Source organism: Amia ocellicauda, chromosome 4 (genome assembly GCF_036373705.1).
Source record: "Amia ocellicauda isolate fAmiCal2 chromosome 4, fAmiCal2.hap1, whole genome shotgun sequence".
In the NCBI taxonomy this organism is placed as follows: Eukaryota; Metazoa; Chordata; class Actinopteri; order Amiiformes; family Amiidae; genus Amia; species Amia ocellicauda.
Window position 1 is genome coordinate 39,692,799 of NC_089853.1, and position 24,437 is coordinate 39,717,235.

A 24,437-nucleotide genomic window follows, 5' to 3' on the forward strand; every position below is an offset into this window, starting at 1 on the left:
TCACAGGCCTGGAGAGAGGCACGGGCAGCAGACAGGCATGGGGGGCGGGGTGATGGGCTGACTGGTTGCGCCCAGATGAGGAGGTGGAAGGAGGGAACCGTTTTACCAAAAACCAGGCTGAATGAGGCTGACACTCAATGTCAATATTGCCAGGAAACTCCAGAGAGAGAGAGAGAGAGAGAGAGATGTGTGATAATGAGCCACAGCCCATCTTTGTTTTCACTGGAGTTGCAGCTGTATGTGGTCAGGCTGTTGACCAGACTGAGGGGGTGTGGTGAGGATTCGATATTGGATGGCCTTTCCCTGGGACAGTGACACACACGGGAATAGAGATATGTGCTGTCTGTAGGCAAGACCTGAGTCCTCAGTGAGTGGGTGAGTGAGTGAGTGTATTCAGGGATATTTTTGAGGCTGTGGATCCCCTCAAACCTTTTCCAGTTCCACCAGCAACAGACAACACTTGCCCACAACACTTTATTGAGTTGAATGGATTGCGAAAGAAATCCTGCATTCTGTGGTGTAACTGGTGCTCTCCTCCAACACTAAAACACTCGGCACTAAAATGTCAAGCCTCCAACCAACCCCACGACTCGGTTCACGCAGTAGAAACGTGACCCCAACCTTAACAGAGATCTGAGTGTGCTTGGGACTCTGATCCTTACCCCAGCCAGCGATATTTTATGTGGAGAGGTGTTGCAGCAAACAGCTGGGGCAGCATGATCACCAGATTACCTCCACCCTTCAAAGCACAACAAGGAATGAGAGCCGCTTTGAAGGGCTGCAGGCTGCAGTAGCTGTGTGGGACAGCCCTGCACACTTTATTTGTTTTTATTTCTTTCAAGACATTTGTTTGAGCCCTTATGAACAGAAAATATATATTGCACTGCACCTAAAATGTGCACTTTATTGTAGCGCTTTACATATATCATGTGCTATCGTAGATATGCTCCATAAAAGCTTGTATCTTCTACCTCTTCAGGGGCGTAGCTAAAATGTTTCCTTTTTGTCACTTAAAAAAAATACATTGATCCACAGTACATGTGAATTATTTTAATTTTTATGAATATACATACATATATACATAAATACATACCTACGTAGGGGCGGTACAAGCTTGTCGTGAGCATTTTCATTCATTACAATTTACAAAAGCACTTACAAAAATTAATGACAACCAACAACAAAGACAACTTCATCTAGGAGGAAAAATGAAAAAAGTATTGAAAACTGTACAGCTATGTAGATGTATGGATGTATATGTAATATATGTGGTGCTGTAATATATACAGAATCACAGCCACGCAGCTCTGAGACACCTCAGGAGCAGGAAACAGACACAGACACAGCTACTTGGTTAGTAATGTGGAACAAGAGTCAGGAGTTAACAGTCAGACTGGAGGGTTAGGCAGGCCGCTGTTGTCTGAGTCTCACTGAGTCACCGCAGATTTACATTTACTGTAAGTGCAGCGGTGTGACTATGTAGTGTATTTACTTTGCGGTGATTTCATCTATTATGAAGAACAAAGGTAGTCAAGTTTTTTTGTTGCCTGTCTGCTTGTTTTTAAGAGCTCTATCCATGTCTGTCACAGTTTCTTTTGGACGTCCATTTATTTCCACAGTTCATGTGTTTTTCAGGCCTATTATAATTCACCCCCCTTAAAAAAATATATTAATTAAAAAATAAATAATGGTAACAATACAAAATGTAAAACCACTGGGTGGAGAATCACTTAGCTTGGGAATAAATTTTTCTCCTGGGAAAAGAAAACATTTTCCTTTATTTACACATTTATTTAATAGTATGCAAAAGACGAGATAAGAAGCATAACCACATGACTAGAACGACACTAGCGCAGGGAAATGGTGCATCTCGCCAGGTCTCCGTGCCAAACGCACGCCGTGTTTCAGACTGACCGGGGTGCTAGTGCCAGGGGCACAGAGACTGCCCTCTGGGCTTGTGTTAAAAGTGGCCTACTTCTGCTCACTGGCAGCAGCGGAAGGGTTATTGTGTCCGAGCAGCCATGTGTATCCCAAGCCCCAGTGACAGCCAATAATACACAGATGTCCGATGAAGCGCCGTCAGAGCGAGAACCCGGAGGAGGCAACCTGCGCACTGGAGTTCGGTCTCTTACGCAAGGACCGTCAGGTTCTCCTTGTTTTGTATTTGAAGCGGAAATGATGAAGATGAACGATTACAGTCACCGAAGTGATTAAGACAAACCGTGTGGCTCAGCTGACATTCTGTGCCGTAATACTGAAAGTGAAACCGCACGGTCTGCCCCCCGCGCGCACAGGAGCTGCCGTGTTTGTGTGTGTGTGTTTGAGTGTGTGTATGTAAGCCTGTAATGAACTGTAACAAATGGAGCAGAGTTTCCGCCCTGTTGCTCCCTTTAACCCATACAGACCACTGAAAGGTTACTAGCACACGGGCGGGCATTCAGTCCAGGGGTTAGTCAACTGGGAGCTAATCTCTCCCACAATCACACACACAGAGGAAACAAGAAAAATAACACAGCTGGTGTCATACAGCACAAATTAAGTTAGTAATTTCCCTGAAAACTGTAAATAATTTCCCACAAGGTAAAATCACTATGAGCTCACCTCACAGTTTACACAGCTATTAAAGGAACCCCCTCAGTTTTCAGTATGTATTTTTGTTTTAAGTTGACATTGCTATAAGAATGGTTTATGTATTTATTCATAAATAATAAAAACAGTAATTTTTGTCCTTCAAAAAAACAAAATACAAGACAAACAAACCGCCAAATCAAACACAAAATTGAAGTCCAGCTTCTTTTGGTACAGTTGCCATTGACGATCTATTTTCCAGTTCATCATCCCCAAGCAGTGGACAGTTCCTTGGCCGGCTGCTCGGGACCTCTGTGCCCAGGGCGACGGAATGCCAGCTTCTTCTGGAATGTTCTCCCCAGAACCCAGAATGTGTGTGTGGAGCTCCCCTGGGCCGAGCTGTCCACAACACCGGACGGAGGGAGGGGGGCCGAGGCCAGTCTGTCCCCTCAGTGGTGAGCAGAGGCAGACCCGTACAGGACAGAGACGTGGAGGAACAATGTGTTAGTGTTCGATGTCTCCCAGTAGCTCTCAGCTCTGGGATCACTCACTCCTCTCTCTCTTTCTCTGTTGCTGCCTGGCCTGGGCTCTCTGTGAAAAGGCCTCCCGAGGTAGAGGGATGCCTGCCCTGTTCCTGCCTTGAAGTCCCTTCTGTCCTGGCGGCCTGGGCAGTGACCGTGGCCACCGCCCCGGGTCCAGTGCCAGAGCGCAGACCCATCAAGCCCCCGGCTCTCAGAGACCCCGCGAGGTCCCGGGCTTCAACCTGATCACCCACTCTCCCCTGGGGTTGCTGTTGTACAGGTCCAGCAGGTGCGTGTTGGGGTCCAGGCAGTGCTCACCTGAGACAAGGGGATCATCGTCAGTCTCTGTTACACACAGTGCCCCCCGAGGCTTACAGTGCACAAGAGCATCCACTGTGTGTGTCACAGAGAAGCAGACATCTTCCTGCACTCAAATGATACATTATATCACAGCCAGGCAGGCGTCTTAACCACTTGGGCAGCCCGCTGGTCGATCACCTGAAGACACTTCCTATGCGGTATGTGACAGACAGAAGGTCTTCAGGCTGTCTTGTCATTTTGATTAATTAATTGATTTTTAAACTGAAGATATTGCACGTCAGTAAGGCTGAGCCACACCCCCAATTCCTGTAACAGCTGCATTAAACTGAAGAGTGGCCCAGCACGGCTGAGTGTGTAAGAACATGGAAGTTAATCTCTTCTCATCCCTGCCTACAATCTACACCAGACCGAGCAGGCAGTGTGGACTCACCTATGTTGCCTCCGACTTCGTAGATGGCGCAGTCAGGGTAGACGATGGTGCCATTACTGTCGGGGGGGGGAGATACGGTGCATTTTAAACAAGGCGCTATGCTGCAGGGCGCAGTGAGAAAGGGTGTAAAACTACAAGTCAACTCTAAGCCTCTGAAGGGTTGAGGCACTGGGCTGTGTGGTAGGCTGTGAGAGAGTGTGAGAGGGAGTGAGTTTATCAGTGTGCTGCAGTGTGAGTGTGTGTGTCTGGGTGTGAGTGTGCGACTGTGTTTAAGTGTGAGAGTGTCCAGGGGCCTCACCTCCTCATCAGGCTCTTGCCGTTCTCAGAGCTGCGCAGGTCCCGCTGGAACTGGGTCAGTAGGTCGGATGCCTGAGAGTCCATGCTCAGACGCACCTCCATGGTGCTGCTCAGCAGCTCCCCCAACTGGATCTTCACTGTGCGGCATGGCTGCGGGGAGAGTGGCAGGGGAAACCCAGACTGAGTTGTCTTTGTGTGTCTGTCGGTCTGTGTATGACCTCCTCCCATATTCAGAGAGGTGCATTTTACTCCTATCACAATTCACCCCCCAAGATCTGGACTTCCTCACTCTAGTGGGCAATGCTGTGGAGTGTGACTGAGCCAGCGACTCTCCTGACCTCAGCGGGTAAGAGGGCGGTCAGACTGTGCAGAGGTCAGCGCTGAGTGCAGTCAGCTGAAGTGTTGTGTAGTGTTGTGCGGGGGGTAACTCACCTCGGAGGTGTTCTTGTCCTGCTTTTCACGGCTCTCCGTGTGGATCTTCCTCAGCAGGCTCTTGATGCGCCTGTCATAGAACTGGTACCGGCGGCTGCTGTTCTCGTTCATTTTCCTCACCTGGCTCATCAGGAAGTTGGGGATCTGTGGCGGGGAGACACCACGGCCGTCACTTGGTGGGGTGAGGGGGCATTATGTGCTCTGTGTAACCGATTTGTTTGTTTCTTTGTTTACATGTTCAATTAAAACATGATCTTAGGATAGCACTGTGGTATTTTTCTGACATCAGTCTTATACTAAACCAGTGGTGTAGCCCGTGTGGGAGTCCTGGTTTACAGTGTGGGGGGTTTGTGGCCCAAAGGAGGGCACCTTCGTTACACGGGAGCGGGGTGTGTGGGGCATAGACAGAGCACTGTGTGGAGGAGGGAGTGGGCAGTGGAGAGGCGGGTGGTCAGTGGGGTGGGAGTAGGGCATGGGTTACATACCGTCCACAGCAGGTCCTGGTGGCGGATAAGGAGCCGCATGACGTCGGCGGCAAGCTCTGCCTGCCCCTTCTCCTCGCCCTCCGCCAGCTTGCAGGGCACAGCCTTGTGCATGAACAGGTTGGGCGCCATGATGGTGGACACGGCCCAGAGGCTCATGCGGTTCCGGCGCTCGTGGGACACCACTCGGCTCAGGAAATCCAGCAGTGCCTGCCAGGGAGACACGGGTAGTGTTAGAGCCAGAGCCAGGGAGGTGGGGGTGGCAGGGGGGCGAGGATGCACCGTCACCCCCCACAATCCCCCCAGACACCCAAGTCTCCCCCCCTCTCCCTCTCTCTTGCTCTATCTCTCTCTCTTTCTCCCCCTCCCTTTCCCTTTCACTCTCCCCTCTCCCTCTCTCCAGCATCTGTGTCTCACCTTCAGGGTGCTCCTGTTGGGCTCAGGCAGCAGCAGCACCAGCAGGTTGAGGACCCACAGCTTGGGCTTCAGGTCCAGGATGTCTGTCAATCACAGAGGACATGTCAAAGACTGGGCAGGGGGTGTGGGAGGATCTCAGGCTGTCATGACCCTTTGCACACCTTTTTTATGGATAGCCCAATAACCAATTTAGAAACTAATTAACCAATCAGCCCATCAATGCCTCACGTGGAGCACGGGGGCTCGTACCTCTGACGGCACTGAAGGTGCTGAGGTGCTCGGCCGTGAGCAGGGGGGTGGGCAGCTCACGGATGAACTTCTTGAGCAGGGCGGCAGCGTCATTGGGGCTCATCTCCTCCCAGCTGAAGCCCCCGTTGTAGAAGGAGCTCTCCAGCTTCTGCTGCAGGACCTGGCCACAGGGGACGACAACAACAGAGAGCGACCGGTCAGGGCAGGAGGGGGAGGTGTGGGGCAGGAGGAGGACATGACTGGCAAACATCATCTTCTCTTGACCTCTGGGCCTCTTACCTTTATCCGTGCCTGGGATCCCGGAACTCGTAGGATCCCCTCTGAGTCCAGGCCCTTCTTCTCCAGGAAGGACAGCAGCTGTGACGGGAGAGAGAGTCCACCCTGGGTCAGCCCGGCACTGTGTATGTCCATTAATCTAAACTTGATTTGCTCACAGTTGCCGTTTTGAGCACGTAGGTAATCCAGGACCAGGAAGCTGCTGCACAGGTGAGCTGGTCTGATGTATGGCAGGGAAAGAGCGTGCGGGGGGGGCGGGGGGGCATAGGAGCGGGGGCTACTCACCCTGTGCAGGATGAGAGGGACAGTGATGTTGGGTTTGATCTTCTGGTCGTTCTCCACCAGTGTGGCCAGGGGCACCCCGAACAGCGAGCTCTCTGCAGAGACACACACACAGGGGGGACAGGGTCAGCGAGGCACGCTTTTGTCACTGCTGCAGACCCCTCCCCCCACCATGCAGTGTTTGTGGGGGGATTAATCACACCCAGCTCTTCCACTGTCTCTGCTGGACCCAAGCTCCTACCCCAGCACTGACCCTACATCGCTAGCCAGTTCAACTTTAAACAGCCAGGGGGAACACGGTGGAGACTCGGACGCTGAGTCTGGGAGGGGCTGGTCAGGGGTCAGGGGTCAGGGTGCTGGTTCCCAGGGGCTTACCCGGGATCTTCCTCTTGCCGATCTTGTGCCGCTTGAGGTCGAGCTCCAGTAGGTCGCACAGTGCCGTCATGTCGATCAGTGCGAGCTGCCGCACTTTCTTCATGTCCTGGGCAGACAGGTCCTGGATCCGGGTCACGCCGAGGCGGCACTGCGGAGACACCACTTTCTGCAGAGAGAGGGAGGGAGAGAGAGTGAGTGCCTAGACATACAGAGAGAGACAGATGACCCCGTTCACACTTATTAGGCCGGCCCTGGATCGCCTCAAATTTAGTCCAGCTTTTTTTCTGACCCCGTTCACAGTTGAGGTTTTAGTGCATTCACATATGTGGCTAAAAAGGAGACCTAAACGAAATGCATGGCGGGAATTGAACAAATCTGCTCAAACAAACCAGTTACGTATGACATTAGGTCTGCTTACAGATGTATGTGATGTATTTATAATCACAACTTATTAATATTGATATATATACACTCACCTAAAGGATTATTAGGAACACCTGTTCAATTTCTCATTAATGCAATTATCTAACCAACCAATCACATGGCAGTTGCTTCAATGCATTTAGGGGTGTGGTCCTGGTCAAGACAATCTCCTGAACTCCAAACTGAATGTCTGAATGGGAAAGAAAGGTGATTTAAGCAATTTTGAGCGTGGCATGGTTGTTGGTGCCAGACAAGCCGGTCTGAGTATTTCACAATCTGCTCAGTTACTGGGATTTTCACGCACAACCATTTCTAGGGTTTACAAAGAATGGTGTGAAAAGGGAAAAACATCCAGTGTGCGGCAGTCCTGTGGGCGAAAATGCCTTGTTGATGCTAGAGGTCAGAGGAGAATGGGCCGACTGATTCAAGCTGATAGAAGAGCAACTTTGACTGAAATAACCACTCGTTACAACCGAGGTATGCAGCAAAGCATTTGTGAAGCCACAACACGTACAACCTTGAGGCGGATGGGCTACAACAGCAGAAGACCCCACCGGGTACCACTCATCTCCACTACAAATAGGAAAAAGAGGCTACAATTTGCACAAGCTCACCAAAATTGGACAGTTGAAGACTGGAAAAATGTTGCCTGGTCTGATGAGTCTCAATTTCTGTTGAGACATTCAGATGGTAGAGTCAGAATTTGGCGTAAACGGAATGAGAACATGGATCCATCATGCCTTGTTAGCACTGTGCAGGCTGGTGGTGGTGGTGTAATGGTGTGGGGGATGTTTTCTTGGCACACTTTAGGCCCCTTAGTGCCAATTGGGCATCATTTAAATGCCACGGCCTACCTGAGCATTGTTTCTGACCATGTCCATCCCTTTATGACCACCATGTACCCATCCTCTGATGGCTACTTCCAGCAGGATAATGCACCATGTCACAAAGGTTGAATCATTTCAAATTGGTTTCTTGAACATGACAATGAGTTCACTGTACTAAACTGGCCCCCACAGTCACCAGATCTCAACCCAATAGAGCATCTTTGGGATGTGGTGGAACGGGAGCTTCGTGCCCTGGATGTGCATCCCACAAATCTCCATCAACTGCAAGATGCTATCCTATCAATATGGGCCAACATTTCTAAAGAATGCTTTCAGCACCTTGTTGAATCAATGCCACGTAGAATTAAGGCAGTTCTGAAGGTGAAAGGGGGTCAAACACAGTATTAGTATGGTGTTCCTAATAATCCTTTAGGTGAGTGTATATAGGCTATTGATCGGTTCTATATTTATAAGTAATCTTAACCCAAAGCTTTCTAATATAATTTAGAAATGTGCTCATTCAATGGGGAATCAAATTAATATATTTCCCTTTTTCTATCTTCGGTTCTGCAAGTCTAAAAGTGCTGTTATACAATTCACCCAAAAGTGAAGCACATTTATTAGGACATTTACATTAAATCACAAGAAATCGTATGCCTATTGCCTATTGAGATTCATAATCTGAAATTTGTATCACATACAAACACACGCACAGTACATATAATATATTACAGTAGTACTTCAGAAGTGTCGTTCTCTTCGGTGCTGTTTGCTGTAGGTCGATGTGTCCCATGCAGTCCAAGCTGCTGCTCAGTATTTCTTGTCAGAGTTCCTCAGAAAAACATGAAACCTTTTCTCTGGACTCCACTGTGTTTGTTGTCATTTTTATTTTCCTTTTAACTTGGTTGGGCAAGTGATTGATAGCCATCGAAAGAAGCCTTCTGTGATCGCTTCTGTACTTATATCCTCATAGAAAGGGAGACACAGACAGAGAGACAGACGGAGTGCTTACTGTGAGAGCGCCTTCATCCCTGCGCCGGCGCAAGGGGCCAGGCCTGGGCTGCTTGGCCTGTTTGAGCAGTATGGCGGCCTGTTCACAGTAGGCGATGTCAGTGCTGAACACTTCCTCCCTGGCCACACTGCCCTGTGAATCCACACTCACAGCTGGGAGACACACACAGCCTGTGTTAGTAGTAGTATTATTATGAATTACTATTATAATGATAGTTAATATAATAATAATAGTTAACAATAATAATGTATTAAGATTATTGTAAATTATGATAGTGATTATTAATATTAATATTATTTTAAAGGGTGGTGCAGCCCAGACAGGCATTACCTTTTGGGGGTGTTTTGCCCTGGCTGTCCATTCTGCCGTCTGGGGCTCGGGTCCGCAGTTCCGGAACAGAGTCCTGGGATTCTGCCAGAGAGTTCTGTGGAAGAGAAAGGGCAGAGCGCTCAGAGGACAGGGCCTGGTCAGGCAGGGAGTCTGTAAGCGACTGCGTGTGTCTGGAAAAAGATAAGCAACCTGTCAAGAGAGGTGGAGAGGAAGGGAAATAAATTATTACCTTTTGCTTTTAGACGGATTTTGCTGAAGCAACCAGTGCGCCACAGGAACACAGTACTGAAGGTGCTGCCATACAGTTTTTAATCTATTTATTTATTTTAAGAAAACATAAGATATTATGTGTTGTTCACTCAATGAATACAAATAAATACATAAAATAACAAATTAAAAATGTGTTTGAATTAGAGCTAAAACACCCACTGAGACTAACGTGTTTTGAAAAATGCTTTTCTTCCACAGCATAAGTGTCTTCAAAGGCTGTGCAGCCACCAGTGTGCATCTCAGTCACACAGACGAGTCTCTTATCATTTTGGGCCGCAGGGAGGAGCCAGCCTACCTGAGCGGGCTGCTCACCACGCACAGCCCCACCTTTGCCTTTTTGCTCAATTCTGGGAATTAAAGATTGCTCAGTGATCTCATACTGATCATATGTTACTATTTATTTATTTATGTCACCATTGTTAATTTTAACTCTGCAAACAGCCCCTTATGATGGCACCACATCATTTGCCAACCTTAATCGATGCAATGGTATTTTGTCCACGATTTGGGGGGGGGGTTGATGATGGTGTTTCGTTCATGTTAGTTGGCGGGGTGCAGACGGTGTTTTATTCTAGCTAACAGGGGGGGCTGACAGTGTCTATTGCGCGGTGTCAGCAGGGGGGCTGACGGTGTATCGTCAGCAGCTGAATGTGGTGCCCTTGTTCTTCAGTCGTAATGCCGGAAAGAGGGCGTCCACATCCTTCAGGGTTTTTGAATCAGAAATCAGTCAGGGCTCTGGAATGCCAGTTCAGTCATGTCCCACAGTATTTTTAGCAGAACATGTCCCAGCACGACTCCTGTCCTGTGACGGCTGTCACATTTTGCGTGTAGGTTCATGAGTCTGCGTCATTTTGCGTCTGGTCATGGGATTCTTACAGACATGATAGAAATATTTTAAATCTGTGTGAACAGAACACTATGTAATAGCGGATTTTTTCTTTTCGTAATGGAATTAATTAGTTAACTTTTAACAAAACAGCCGAGTAATGTGCGTCTGGTCATAGGTGCTCAGTTTTCTGAATACACTCATATTTGACATTTGGATTTCCACTTCTCCATCTCCCTGTTCTTCTTCCCTGACCCTCACCCTCTCCCTCAACCTCTCCCATCCTCTCCTTCTCCCTTTCTCTTCTTCCTTTCCCTCTCCCTCCATTTCCTGCTCCACTTGATCCCCCCAAACCTCAACCTTCACCTCCTTCTCTCTCTCTCACCTGTGAGTTGTCTTCCTGGGTGCTGGTGGAGTGGCTGAAGATGTCCCTTACGTCACGGGGGGGCTGCTTGCTCCTCTTGCGCAGGGAGCAGGTGTAGGAGTCCAGACGGCGCTGCACGGCCGCGGCCTGCGTGCGGGTCAGGGTGGACAGCAACACCACCTTGTCCACGTCCTCACTGTCTTCGCTGATTAAAGTGGACAGGCCAGCATCCTGCAGCCACTGCTTCTCCTGCTCCCCTTCTGCAGCAAGAACATAAACACAGACATGTACACACAAACAGAGAAATGGAGAGACAGAATCAATACACACTGCCCTGTGGCTGTCATGTCCTTTCAGAGGCACTTTATTTTTTTGGGATAAAGAAACAGACCTCCAGAAAAGCCCCCCCTGGCTCTGATGAAAAGATCCCCCTGATGGTGACAGGTCTTCTTTTCTCCCAGTACTTGCTGAGATCCCCCCCCCACCCAGCTGCAATATGCCATACCCTCCGTGTGTCTGGAGTCCCGTGCCGTACAGTCCGCTTCGCTGTCGCTGCTTCCCTGGCGGATGTGCTCCACCTCGGTCCAGAAGTCCCTGAAGGACAGACTGTCTGGGCGTTCCTGAGGAGGGGGTGTGTGGATGGCAGCGGTCTGGTCAGCTGGGCTGGCCCAGGGCTTTTGGCTCATCTCGGAGGGGCTGGGGTCCCTGCAGGGGTAGAGTGAGACAGAGAGGGAGTGAGCGAGAAGCAAAGGGGCAGATGGAGAGAGGAAACGGGAGAGGGAGTTGGTGTGTCATTGAGGGAGAGGGAGGAAGATAAATGGATAATGCCTACGATAGTTCAGCAATGTGCCTGAGCCAAGATGGGAAACTGTAGCCACACAGTGTCCAGTGCGACGGCTAAAACCTTCTGAAACCCTCACTGGCAAGAATAAGAGGTCCAGGAGGGGCCACCGCTGGCCTGGTATGCTCTGTGCTTTGTAAGGCACCTTAAGAAATCAAGCAAAAATAAAAACATGCAGTCAAAAGTGCACAACCTGATTTTACCATGTAGCAATTGTTCCTGGAACAATATAACCTGAACCTATTCCTAGCTATAACCAACTCTGTAATGTTTTTCCAGGAATAACATAAGTAAACATCCCCATATATTAAAAGTTGAAGTATAGGAGTTTATGGTGATTCATAGTTATGTATGGAATGCTGTGAGTTAATGGTAACACACAACACACTGGCCACTAGGTGTCACTGCTGTCCTTTCTAACATTTCTGGTGGCTTCAACCCCTCTTGAAATAGAACGCTTTAACATTTTGTCACAAAACAGAAAACAAAATGTTTAGAGTAGACAACAGCAAACATGTAAAGAGACACGGGATCTGCTTTGTATTTCATAGGCCTCTCTCTCTCATTGAGTAACTATGCTGGAATGTCCACTAAGACAGGTGGCCACTGTCTCTCAATTAACCTGGCCCCCCACCTCCCTCACAGTCAATAAAGTGATAATTGACAATAACGAAGTGAGTGTGCCTTCCCCATCTGTCTCCAGACTCCGAAATGCTTTGTGGGGCCTGCCACCTCGACAGTGAATCCGTGAATCCGTTATCAGCAGTAAAAGAATCACAAGGTCGGGATGGGGGGGGCGCAGCCACACCGCTGTGAAGCTTGGCTCCCCACTTGTCATTCCAATTTTCAGGACAAAGTAAAAAAATAAAAGGTTTGATGCAGAATTATGATGCTTTAAGGGGATGGACTTGCTTCCCTGTCAATCACCTGAATAAGCTGTAAAGCTGGCTAATTTTGCGTCACGTAGTATAGATTCTCAGTCAGCACTCCATTAGCCCCCCCGGGATGGCACTTCATCAGCACAAACCCCCCCGCCTCTCAGCAACCCCCCACCCCACTCCCACTCCCACTCGCGTCGGCACTACTAACTAACTACTAACTACGGGACATCCAGGCTGCTGGCAAGAAAGTGAGTTTCATGAACCGCTTTTATTTTGCCAGCAGCCTGAGACCATTCGGCCTCTGCGCCATGGATAACACCAGGCCGCACTCGTGCAGGCGTGCTTTGTGCTCGAAGTAGGCCTCCATGAAGTCGTGCTGGCCTCCTGGGATTATAAGACCATTTGTAGCCAGATGAGATCTACCCAGGAGACCAGCCGGATAGAAGATTTCCCTCCCGAAACCTGCCGGTTTATCTGGGCTAACGCTACGCACGTTTGCATCACACATATGCAGAAAGATGTCTCCTGGATGGCTGTGAGTCGGTGTCTCCCCACCCGAGTGTTCATGCACAGAAGGGGCATAGCTCCTTATGACATCTGCCCTTACAAGGGTTGCCTGGGGAAGGAGACGGAGGCTCATATCTTTAGGGATTGCCCCTCCGCCTACAGGGTCTGGCTCCTGTTTTCTCCGTTCCTCCACAGGTTTGCAGTTCCTGTGCAGGCGACCGCCCAGCAGATCCTATATGGTCCAGCCAGGGATTGACATCTTCTACCCTGAGGTGCTGGTGGCGTGTTGTCTGCGCAGTGAAACAGGCCCTGTGGGAGGGACGGAACATCTGTCTGTTTAACAAGCAGTAGCTGGACCCAATTGTCATCGCGCGGAGGGGCATGGTACTAGTCAGGGACTACGTCAATCTGGAGGTCCATCAGAGGGGCAAGGAGGAAGCCTTTAAGAACTGGCAAATACAAGATCTGGGGGAGCTCAGGATCCCATGATGGGACCCACCTCCGGGGACGGCCATCCCCCCCTGCTGGAGCCCGAGTCCAAGATCTTTTAATCCTTTTATGAATGATTGCCTTTTAAAATGAATTTTAAATATCGAATTTGAACTGTTTTTAAAGATTTAGTTGTTTTTAAAAGCACTTGTTGTTTGGGTTTTTTGGTTAGTTTTATTCTGTTTTTTTCGTTTGTCAAATACATTGGCCGTTAGGATTTTGATTTTAAATGAATCGGACTGTTTTGGTTTGTTTTTTATTTTTATCATTTTATTTGTTTTTTGATTTGTCCGGTGCATTTTCAGTTAATTTCAATGTATTTGACCTTTGTTGTTGGTTTGCAGTTTTTGCTTTAATCACTAGTTCGTTTTATTGTTTTGTGCACTTGTTTATTTGAAGTTCAGTATTTTGTTTACGTGAATCACTAAGATTTTAATTTTTTTAAGTGATTTTAGAATATTGATTTTAACAAATTTTAAATCATAAGTATTTAAATTTGTTTTGATTGTTTATATTATTGAAATGTAAAATACGTTCCCAATAAAACAGTATTTTACTAACTACGGGACACATCTGGCCACCACATTTCAAATGTTCTGGTCACACCCCCCAAAGGATTGGAGTCTGTCACCCCCCACCTGCAGCATGCAGTCAGTCACTGAGTCAGTGTGTGCATTGCACTCCCCTCTCCTCTCTCGCAGTGCCGACCGGGATTGCAGTGCTGCTGGGAAGGCGCAAAGCCCGGGACACTCTCTCCACATTTCTAGGTATTGCAGGTATGCGACTCCCTCACAGCCTCGGTATGCGCTGCAGACACATACGCCCACAGCTATTTCTGTACCTCCGGCCATGCAGGTTTTTTTGTTCTTTCTTTCTTCCCCTCTATGTCAGTCTTGCTTTTCAACATTTGCCACACGGCAAGAGTGGAGGATTTTATAGTGGGTGGTCAGAGCACATGCCGATCGTGCCTGTGTGACGCTAGTGCTGCTACTGCTGGTCCCGGAGGTCTGACTCTGACAGCACGATGCGCTCGTTAAGGGTTTTTCTGTTAAGTGTTGTCAACACGTCAGCCACTGGTTCTGTTTACAAGAAAGACGGTCAGTTATTATTTTACAAATGTAAGAAATAACCATGTTGGTATGTTGGTAATTGAATACTCTTCGTAAAGAGGTGCTATGAGTATTGTTTCAAACACATTCTTCTCATGCAATCTGACTCTCAATGGCCGTCCAATACTTCTGTCTCTCTCAAATCTCTCTCAAGAGCAGGATGTGTATAAACATCTATATCATAATTATTATTATTTTGTTCTTTTACCATTTCATGTGGTGTCATAATTTATTTTTTAATTCTATTTCAAAAGTTCCAGAATAGTTTCCCATTTTACAATTAAGAATTTGCCCTGACAAGTGACCCCTGTAGAGCTGTGTGATTTCTAGAAGAACTGAAAGCTCTGTCCAGTTTGTCCATTCTCGGGTCCCTGGTGTTGTGCAGTGCGGTTCGGCTTCGCAAACACAGGCTGGCTGTTCTGGGTGCCTGCTACAGGCAGGGTAGCTGACCGTTACCGGCACCGGCACCAGCACAAGCACCAGGGCAGCCAACCAGCTACCGCACACAGCCCGGTTCTTCACCAGTGCAACAGTGAACGCCCTTGAAGCTGAGGCACATCTGCACAAAACATGCTAACAAAAACTCAGCCCCCCCTTGCAACCACCACCACCACAACCTATCTGCCCCCATATTCCCAATAATAGGGCCCCCTGCCCTCCCTCCTGATGCCTGACTTTCAAACCCCATATAAAATGTGACAAAGCACAGTACCCCCAGGGGGTGCGAGTCTCACGTGCGAATCCTGGCAAACACCACCCCTGAGTCTCCAAGTAGGGGTTTTCCTCAAGGCTACGAGATTCCAAAGAAAGTGCACTCCTCCATCGGAGCACTTTCTAGGCCTGTTTCGATATTTTCGATATTAACGCAGGGTGACTGACACCCTGTTGCTCCTGGGGATTTGCCCAGGTAATGGGTGAAGCACAGCCTGGTTCGGAAGCCCCTGGCAGCAGCGTGTGTTCAGATCCCCAAGAGGAGAGCCTGGGAGAGACAGGTGGCGGGCGGAGGGTACCTGGGGCTCAGCAGGCCGATGGGCCTCCAGCGCAGTCTGGGCTGTAGCTGTATTCTGGGTGCGGAGCACCTGTAGGGAGGCAGCCGGGCCACAAACTCCTCTTTGCCTCCCATGGCCAATCCAGGGGGGGCTATTATGTGGCAGAGAGGGTCCTGGAAGTCACGCTCAACGGTATCACCGTATGTCCCCCTCGACCACACTGACACAAAAGCCTACACACAGCTCAGCTCCGCACAGCCACCAGAGCAGTGACAGACTGACGTTCTGCTACTACACCTGCCTGCCTCCCTCCCTCCCTCTCGGTCACCCTCCCTCTCTTTCTGTCTGTCTTTACACCTCAGCAGTCATCCACACCTTTCAGAGACACGCCTGCCTGTTGTGACTGCTGCCTCTCACGATGGCTGATTCCAGTCCAGCATGCACCAAACAGCAAAGAGAGGGCTCAGATACTGTGGCCTGTGTCAGTCTTCAGGAGTCTGTGATGTACATAGTGTGTATGTGTGTGTCTGTCTCGAAACTTTTCCAAATTCCAGTGGCAGAATCGCTGACACACTGATTGTGTTGCGACGAGAGACTTATGGACAACAATCGCACCACCATTTGTTGCCTCACACCTGCACACAGCTTTGCAACTGTGTGTGCCATTTCGCACCCACAAGTCAGTGCAGTAGGATGGGGGCGGCACAGATAGGCGCACAGATGAGCGACAGGTGACGTCTGACAGAACAATCAGTGACATTTTCACATCCGTCAACAAGCAGTGAATTCCTGTGCCGCTGTAACAACAGTATGCATCCCTGTCTGTCTCCACAGCAATCAATCGGCACAGCATACATACTTTTCTTTTTTCTTTTTTTTTTATGACATCCTCATACTCCAGATACGAATGCATGGGTTTCCGCTCTGCCTCTCCAGTGCGAAAACAAAGGCTGCGGGACAGGAAGCACTGCAGGATGAACTGGCTTTTCTTCATTCCCTCACCAGCATTCCTCACAGGCTCTGTCCCTCTCTCCCTCTCTCCCTTTCTCTCCCCGGCATGGTCAGTGCACTCCCAGCAGGCAGAGCCTCTGCCTCTGACACTGGGCAAAGAGAGGCCTTGGTCGTTATGCAACACAGTCTACACATGCCAGGAAAATCTCAGTGCCACAGATTAAACAAAATCCACTGCGGTTTCTTTTAAATCTCATTGTGTTTCGCTGAGGAAAGTTAGTCACCTCTCAAAAGCGAATTAAACAGTAATCCTTGCAAATCCAAGCACAGTTTATGTATGTATGTATGTATTTATTTATTTGTTACTTATAGCAGATGCCTTCCCCCCTCCCCCAAAACCCATATTACTAGGAAGTATATGTGGCTCAGGATCTCAGGATCACACGGTGTCTGTGTGTCTTCAGTGTGTCTGCTAGTCTCTCCATTGTCCTGCAGCTTCCATTTTTAATAAGGAAATATACAGAAATAACACCCTCACGTCTCTGATGATTTAAAATATCCTATGTGACACTGCAGGCTACCTGCTGGTCTTCCTGGTTTTTGCTGTAGGTTCCCAACAGGAAGAAACATACTTATTTATAACCTGCCTATTCACAAATGCACCAAAGTAAAAAAGCGGTTGGGGGTGAAACTGTTGATTGATGTATTTATGCGTTTGCTTGTTAATTAATTTGTTTTTATTTCTATTTGTGAATTAATCATCAACACGATTGTAATAATACGGAGACACACACATGAGCTGCTATAACACACTGGCCTCTTTATTCAGTAGGTGCTTCTTTATTACATAGTGCCCTCTGATGGCCAAACACTGAACCGCTCTACTTACAACTTATATACTGTATATCAACCTATATCATTACAACGATAAAGTAGATGGCCGCTCACTGCAATGGTCACTGTAAGGTGGACAGTCAGTCTGACCCAGCCTGTTGCACACTGTGGTCAAGCAGCCACAGGTCAGTGAAGGCCATGTAACACAGCCCTATACAATGAGCTATAGCACCTTACTCCCTCAGGACAGGGGGTCTCTCTCACATGCCAGTGGGGCATCAACACTCAGGCCGTATTGCTCAGTGGAGTTACACCACCCACCTACCCCTCCATTACAGACACGCTCTGACCTGCTCCCTGCTGCCCAAGCCATTCCTAGTAGTGTTTTGCAGGTTTAGTTTGCATGCCTGTCCTCTCTCGTAAGGAATCTTGCCCACTTCCACACACAATCCTTGTTGCGGTTTTTGTTTTGTTTAAGAAATGCAACAGACCCCCACAACGGAGCCATGCAATGGCCAGTGGAAACATCTAAAGGCCATGGAGTGACTCCTTCATGTCCAGCACAGCCCCGTAAGCCTCTTAGGATCCGTGCAGTTCAACAGGACAGTAAAGCAATATAGGATTTAAAGAGCTTTAAAATAAAATTGAAAAAACCCCACACAGCCAGAGCTCCGATCTAATGGAAAGTTTCCATTACTTCCAGAACTAACAAACCCCCCCAAAAAGAAAAACAAATTCTGTCAAAAAAAAACAAGAAAGAAATAATTCCATCCCATTCTTCCTAGTTTGGAGATTTGGGGTTTTGAGCCATACCCAGCATGGCTTGCAGTTGCAGTGTTACCCAGTGCAGCACGGTCAGCGAGAGAGGGGATCTCTCTCTTCAACTCTGTATCAGTACGTATACACACCCCAGCAGCATGGACTGGACTCACCAGCTGGACTCCTACAGGCTCTGACTGACCAACCGACCACAAGCACTGAGACGCACACGTCCAACCGCTCTGTCTCTCCCCAGCGACTTATCCCATCCCCTGCCGAGTGCCTACCTGGTGTGTGAGCGGCCCTGTGCTTTGGTGCAGGTTTGTGGTTCCCGCGGCTGGCAGACCCTCTTCCCCCACGGCATTGCGGTGTCTCTGCCCCAGATTGAGAGCAGGGCAGGAAACAGCAGCTGCCTCCCCCCCTTACTGCCCTGCCCTCCCCCTCCCCCTCCCCTCTCCGCTCTCCTTTGGCAAGCCGCTTCCCTGTAATCCTCTCAGCACATAAACACATTACAGCCCGGCCAGTCCGGCCACACGTCAGAGCGCCGCATCCTGAGGCAGGAAGGACCTGGCTGCGGGCCGCGGGGCCCTCATGCTTGGCTGCTCTGCTCCCAGGGGCGGCAGCACAATGACAACGACAGCAACAGCAACGACAATGACAACATCAGTCCTGCCAGCCCCCTGTCCTCTGGCCCTGCAATGGCCAGGCCTCTCTCTTGCACAAAGACGGAGCACAAAATGGAGCATGCACACACACACAAACTCACACACAAACACCTCTAGAGCAGGTCTGGGATTAAATCTGGTAGAGCTCGGCCTTGGAGTCTGATGGAGAAATGCATGAACTAATGTGTGTTATGTTTTTCTTTTTATTATATACTGTTTACAGTATCTGTAAGTCGCTCATGTTTAATAAGGCAGCTTTCACTTCCTCTCCTGTATCAATATGTACAGATTAGTGGCAGGGCAGGAAGACAGTACTGGAAAAACTGACTTCACTGGTGGCCGGTGTGACCTGCAATGGAGACACCTGCTGGTCAGGGAGGCATACTGCATGTGTGCATCAATAAGACACATGCTAAAGCAGCCACTTCCTGTGCAGCAGAAAGTTTAACACAGCACAGGCAGCCCAGGAGGACAAGACTGATCTAAGATTGATGGGGTGGGGGGGATCTGTTGTGCAATGAAATTGGGAAGAGAAAGGGAAAAGGGAGGGTGGGGTGTTTCCACCTTGCTTAAAAAGAGAAAGTCATTTCTGCACTGTGTTGATGGCGTATTTCACAACACAGCCAGGACTGAATGTCATGGCCCCTCAGGGACTTCTACCCCAAGGAGGTTTTCGCGGGGTCAGCCGCAGAAGGAGGCGACGCAACACAATGCAAGAGGAAAGTGCCACGGGGTCCTCCAAACTGCACTGGATTCTCAGCTGGGAGGGAAGCGCTGTGCTTTTAAAGGCTCTTACCACCTGGTAGCAGTGGGGCAGGCAGGCAGGCAGGCAGGCACACGTCGCTCGCGGTTACCAGAGCCTGCTTGATGAGGCGATTTAAGGCGCTTGACAGAGGGGGTCAAGGTGACCTCCCGGCACGGCAGAGTGAGCTATCATTTGCAGAGACCCAAAGCATTTCTTCTCGGAAAGGCAGGGAGTGATCAGATTGATGAGATTACAACCTGTAGTGCAGTCCTCCTGCTGGCGAACTTCTCCCTCTCTCTCTGCTGTGCTGTATTTGTGTCGGCTATCATGATCTTCTGAATGTTGTCAGCATGCTTTTCAAATCAGGCTTCCCACACATTTCCATAGCCCAACTCGCTGATTGGGATATGTGATCAAGCAGATATGTTCGGGTTCTGTTTTCATGGTCTTTTACACTCGCAGGTTTAAATGTTGTATCTGGGTCAAGGTGCCACTACATTTAAGCAGAACGTGCAGGCTTGTAGAGAAGCTTTACATCCATCCAGCAAATTAGCTAATCAGACCAATTAAGGGAGTGGGAACCAGGTTAGAAGAAATGCCAGCCGACAACACGGCCCCAGGGTAATTGAGTTTGAAAACCCCTGGCGGGCACAGACAGCACACAAGTAATTATTATAGAGTGTTTTTTCATGGTGAGCGCAGACACTTCATCAGCATCTAAGAACAAGAACAGCCCTGAATCCTCTCAGGGAACCGGCCTCTCTCTGGCCATGCCGCACTCACTGCTTTTGACACTGAGGTGAGAGAGAGACAAAGTGCTGGGGAATCTGAGAAATAATTTGTAATAGAGAGGAGATTGAAGTTGGCTACTTCACTTGCAGGAGCGCAGAGCCTGGTAGATGCCTGTTATCCTGTGCGCTAAACTAAATGGGAGTTAGGACACATAATGGCCCAAGTCTGACAGCAACGTGGGGCAGCTGACCCGAGCAAGGGCCCCTGTGAGCAGGCAATGACGATTAGACCAGGAGCCAGCCACAGGGGGGCTGCACGTTTGTGGCAACACTGTTACCCCACACTGTGTAATCGCTGGCCATGGTCTTAAGGGGAGCTTGTGCCAAACTCATCTCCCGCGGGGCTCAGGGAGCAAAAGTGATTTGGGGTTTAGGGGTCAGATTAGGTTGAGGATACCAGCAACAGGGCCAGCCAGGCTCAGCACCATCACAAAGTGGGGTACACCAGGGGTTAAAATAAAGAAATGTCACCTCCCCAGGCTAGCCGTGACACACACACATACACACACTCCCCCAAAGACAAGCTGCTCCCCTCCCTCTCCAGATTACTGCATCCACTCCACCGCAGCCTGACAGCGATCCTCCACATTGTTTTTTAAGATAAGGAGGCTTGTTTATAGACACACACACAATCATTGGCACACATACTCATACACTCACACACACTGCCAATTTATTTCTCTGGCCAAGCTGCTTTGCTCGGACTGCTCTGTGCACGATGCTGGGCTCTCGTGAGCAGCACACTTCCCAAAGCCTGAGATAGTGCCTCTGATGGAACATGGCCCCAACTGCACTGACTCTGACGCTCCTGCCCTCCCACCTGGCTCTGTGATTCTCAGATGGAGGAATGTAAAACAAAAGCAGAACGGGGGGCGTTTTGCATTTAATTTGCATAAAACAGGCTGTGTGGGCAGGGAGAGGTTAAACACATGACTGTCTGTACTGGATTGGCATTGCACAGGAATACTTTGCTTTGCTTCTTCTGCCGACAGACATCGTCATAACAGAGGAGGCGCCATCAACAGCACCCACACTCAGTCTTGGCTTTCCCAAGGACCTGCAGTCATTGGGGCAGGAAACAGACTCTAACCCCGGGCCTCACCACAGAGCTTTTGTCAACCCCGTTTCTAATAGCTTGTTTTGGGGTTGTTATTTAATTTTGTATCAAGTCTCGGATTCCATAAAGCGACTGTAAGGAGACGTGTATAAGACTACCTCACAGGAAGCGTGTGAATAAATAAACAAATAAACAAACACAAGTGGGAAAAAGACAAACTACAACACCACGGCCCCTGACATGACGCACGCTGCTGTTTCTGTAAAGCTCTGCCACTGATTGGGCCGACCTGCTGTGCCCAGCCCCACATCCTCTTACTGGAGCAGAGCGCCAGGGGCTCAGAGCTTAGGGCTGACGAGGGCCTGGCAGATAAACTCTCACAAACCATATGTGAGCTGTGGATTAGCCTGCTGAGGGACAGCAGGCTTCATACTGTCACTGCCTGCAAGCGCGTTTGGGAACAGCAACAGTATGCAGGACCCTGCTGGGTGCAGCAGTTAAATGATTCCCCCCACGTTTCCCCTTTTCGGTGCGATCATGTTTAGGTGCTTAATTATGAAGTCGGTTAATATAGCTATCGCTGTGCTTGAATCCTGTGTTTCATCCAGTGTGACACTGGTGCTTCGATTCCCCCAGTCTTGGTTCCTACAGCTCTGATAAATCATGATGACGTAATGGAAGGTAACTACAGCACTGAAAAGGGATTGAAAGCGAATGTGTGGCCCCGGGCCAGAGGGGAGAGAGGTGGAGGAAGAAAACTGGTCTCAGCCCCTCACGAGATGTTCTCCAGTGTCACGTGCTGAGTCGATTAACCTCGAAGGAACCAGAGATTTGCTTCTCGCCAGAATGCTGCTTAATTTGTGATAAACACGCTGTCAGCTGCACACACTCCACCCCCACCCCGCCCCAACAACAACACCCCCCACCCCCATCCCCACTGAGTTCAGGGACAAGGACACCCTGGCTGCCTGGAGACAATGACAGGACACTGACAGCAGCTCCGTCCTGCTTCTATCTATCTGTCTACATCACTGCCCATCCATTGTGGTACAAGGTCACAGAGACAAAGCCCTAGATGCCACAGATAGCGCTCCCTTCAGCAGGCCCCCAGACTCGCTCGGCCTGGCTGTTCTGGCAGGGAGGGAAGGCAATGTCCTGAGATTTAGGACACCATCTCAGAGCATCTATTCCATGGGCACCTGTTTTAACAGCACAGCTGGCATCAAAAGCCCCATGATTCTCCTCCACATAATAGGCTACATACACTGCAAAACCTGAATAATAATAACAACACCAATAACAATAATATTCACAAACCCTGTAAATGCTTCTTTGCTAAAGTGTAATACTATACTAAATAATACTATACTAAATAATACTAAACACTAAGTTGATGATAGTACAACACCTGTATTCGCCTCCATAACGCCTAATAACTGGCCAATTGTTTTAGGCACAGATAATAAGATCTACGGGAAGACAGCCTAGCCAATAAATAAATAAATAAATAAATAAATAAATAAATAAATAAATGCTTTTACTGCACTTTGCCGTTGACCACCTGCTGTCGTGCCTGCTGCGATTCTCCACGTGTACCTATTGTCAGAGATCCCCGGCATTAACACTGTCGCCTCCAGCTCTTGCGAAATGCATCCCTGATGTTGTCAGGGAAAATATACACACACACTTCAGCAATACCGAGACCTGTTGGACGTCAGCTAAGCATTACTGATTCAGTTACAGTTTTCTGATACAAGCATTTCTGATATAAGTCTTCTATATCATTTATATATATATATATATATATATATATATATATATATATATATATATATATATATATATATATATATATATATATATATATATATCCATGACGAAGTTCAAATAGCATAATGCAAAAACAAACATGACCAAAACACAACCAACCCGATGTCTTGCTCTGTCGCCACCATCTCTGCGTGCCGTTTCTCTCCTCCGCTCCTCTTGCACGATGGCACTGTGCGCGCGAGGCCGGGGCTGCGTGCGGGCGACATCACCGCACAGCGCGCGCACACCGACACGTCGGGCAGCCCTTAGCAACGCAAAACGCTAGCTTAGCGACACGCGAGTACAATTACAATTACAATTCATCAGTGTTCAAAAAAAAATACAATTATCAAAAAGTTGTCAGCTGCACAGAAGAAAGCGGATTTTTGGAATAAAGGCGTCTCACTCTCTCAGGTGCTGCGGGTATTACCACCGGGCTAGGGTGCGCTGCCTTTTTGCGGGGAGGGTCGCCACGCAGCGGGCAGGAGAACCAGGGAAGCACTTACGGTAGGGAGAGCCGTCGCCGCACGCAGGCTGGCAGTGCGGGTTTCGCGGGGCAGCCTCGGTCCCGCACGACGCGCGAGCAGCAGATGGAGCGAGGGCTCGAGCGTCTTGGGCATTATATGCACCCCTGCTGACGTCACGGCTCGAGTAGGACGGGGTGTTTATTGTTTGCATCTGGAAGCAGGACGCGCCTTGTCGTGTGTGCGTTTTTTCCTTACCTTTGAAGAACCCAGAGGCGTGTTCTAATGCTTCACAGCTTAAATCAATGCATATATGTATAATACAGACATGAATTGATTCAAATCAACAAAAGCCGAATAAGTCCCTAACCTAATAATGATTAATCATCACCATCATCATCATCATCATCATAATGGAAATCTATGCAGTGCGGGTAAGAATGTTGAAGTGCCAACATGCAGTCAGTGGATGTCTTGTTGCTCTGTATGTGATTTTATTGTTTTATGCTTGTTGATCCAGGTCAGATTTAGCATGCCTAGCCATCAGTACTAGTGGCACGCCAACAACAGTGTGAGTGTGTCAGTAGTGCACGCAGACCCCAGGGACGGCAGGCACATAACACAGGAAAGTAGCGTGAACCCAGTGCGGAGATAAACGGGTCAGCTTAGCCTCAGCAGGTGGTGTAACATCATGCTGGGTCCAGAAGACATAACTGTAAATGTAGCAAACGTAGACCAGACACAAAGAAACTGTTTCTGTACACGGAGTGATGCCGGCGGGGGTGTGGCACAAGTGTTTCGGTGAAGGGGGGGGGGGTCTTGGGGTCTTGGAGCACTTGAGGGC

The 24,437-nt window shown here is 48.9% G+C and overlaps 1 protein-coding gene across 3 annotated transcripts; it reads right to left on the bottom strand.

Moving 5' to 3' along the window:
* Positions 1-1,035: 1,035 nt before the first annotated feature.
* On the bottom strand, positions 1,036-23,490 carry arhgap40 (Rho GTPase activating protein 40). Of its 3 annotated transcripts, none has more exons than XM_066702149.1 (15): positions 23,250-23,490; positions 11,208-11,407; positions 10,724-10,962; positions 9,243-9,336; positions 8,913-9,064; positions 6,651-6,816; positions 6,279-6,370; positions 5,997-6,074; positions 5,718-5,877; positions 5,469-5,551; positions 5,055-5,261; positions 4,570-4,713; positions 4,139-4,287; positions 3,841-3,896; positions 1,036-3,407 (listed from the first exon to the last, which is right to left on the bottom strand). In XM_066702149.1, exons 1-15 carry the CDS (start codon positions 23,354-23,356, stop codon positions 3,301-3,303), a joined length of 2,034 nt encoding a protein of 677 aa, XP_066558246.1. In that variant the 5' UTR covers positions 23,357-23,490; the 3' UTR covers positions 1,036-3,300. The 3 variants fall into 3 exon arrangements, with proteins under 3 accessions (XP_066558246.1, XP_066558247.1, XP_066558245.1); XM_066702150.1 differs by lacking the exon at positions 23,250-23,490 and adding an exon at positions 18,350-18,433; XM_066702148.1 differs by lacking the exon at positions 23,250-23,490 and adding an exon at positions 15,540-15,808.
* Positions 23,491-24,437: the final 947 nt, after the last annotated feature.

Excerpts from the sequence above, each read along its gene's own strand:
- arhgap40 (XM_066702148.1), bottom strand. The coding sequence starts at position 15,652 with ATGGGAGGCAAAGAGGAGTTTGTGGCCCGGCTGCCTCCCTACAGGTGC. Across the intron at positions 6,371-6,650 it reads CGGCAAGAGGAAGATCCCGG|AGAGCTCGCTGTTCGGGGTG; the intron begins GTAAGCCCCTGG and ends GTGTCTCTGCAG. Across the intron at positions 4,714-5,054 it reads ACCAGGACCTGCTGTGGACG|ATCCCCAACTTCCTGATGAG; the intron begins GTATGTAACCCA and ends TCCCCGCCACAG.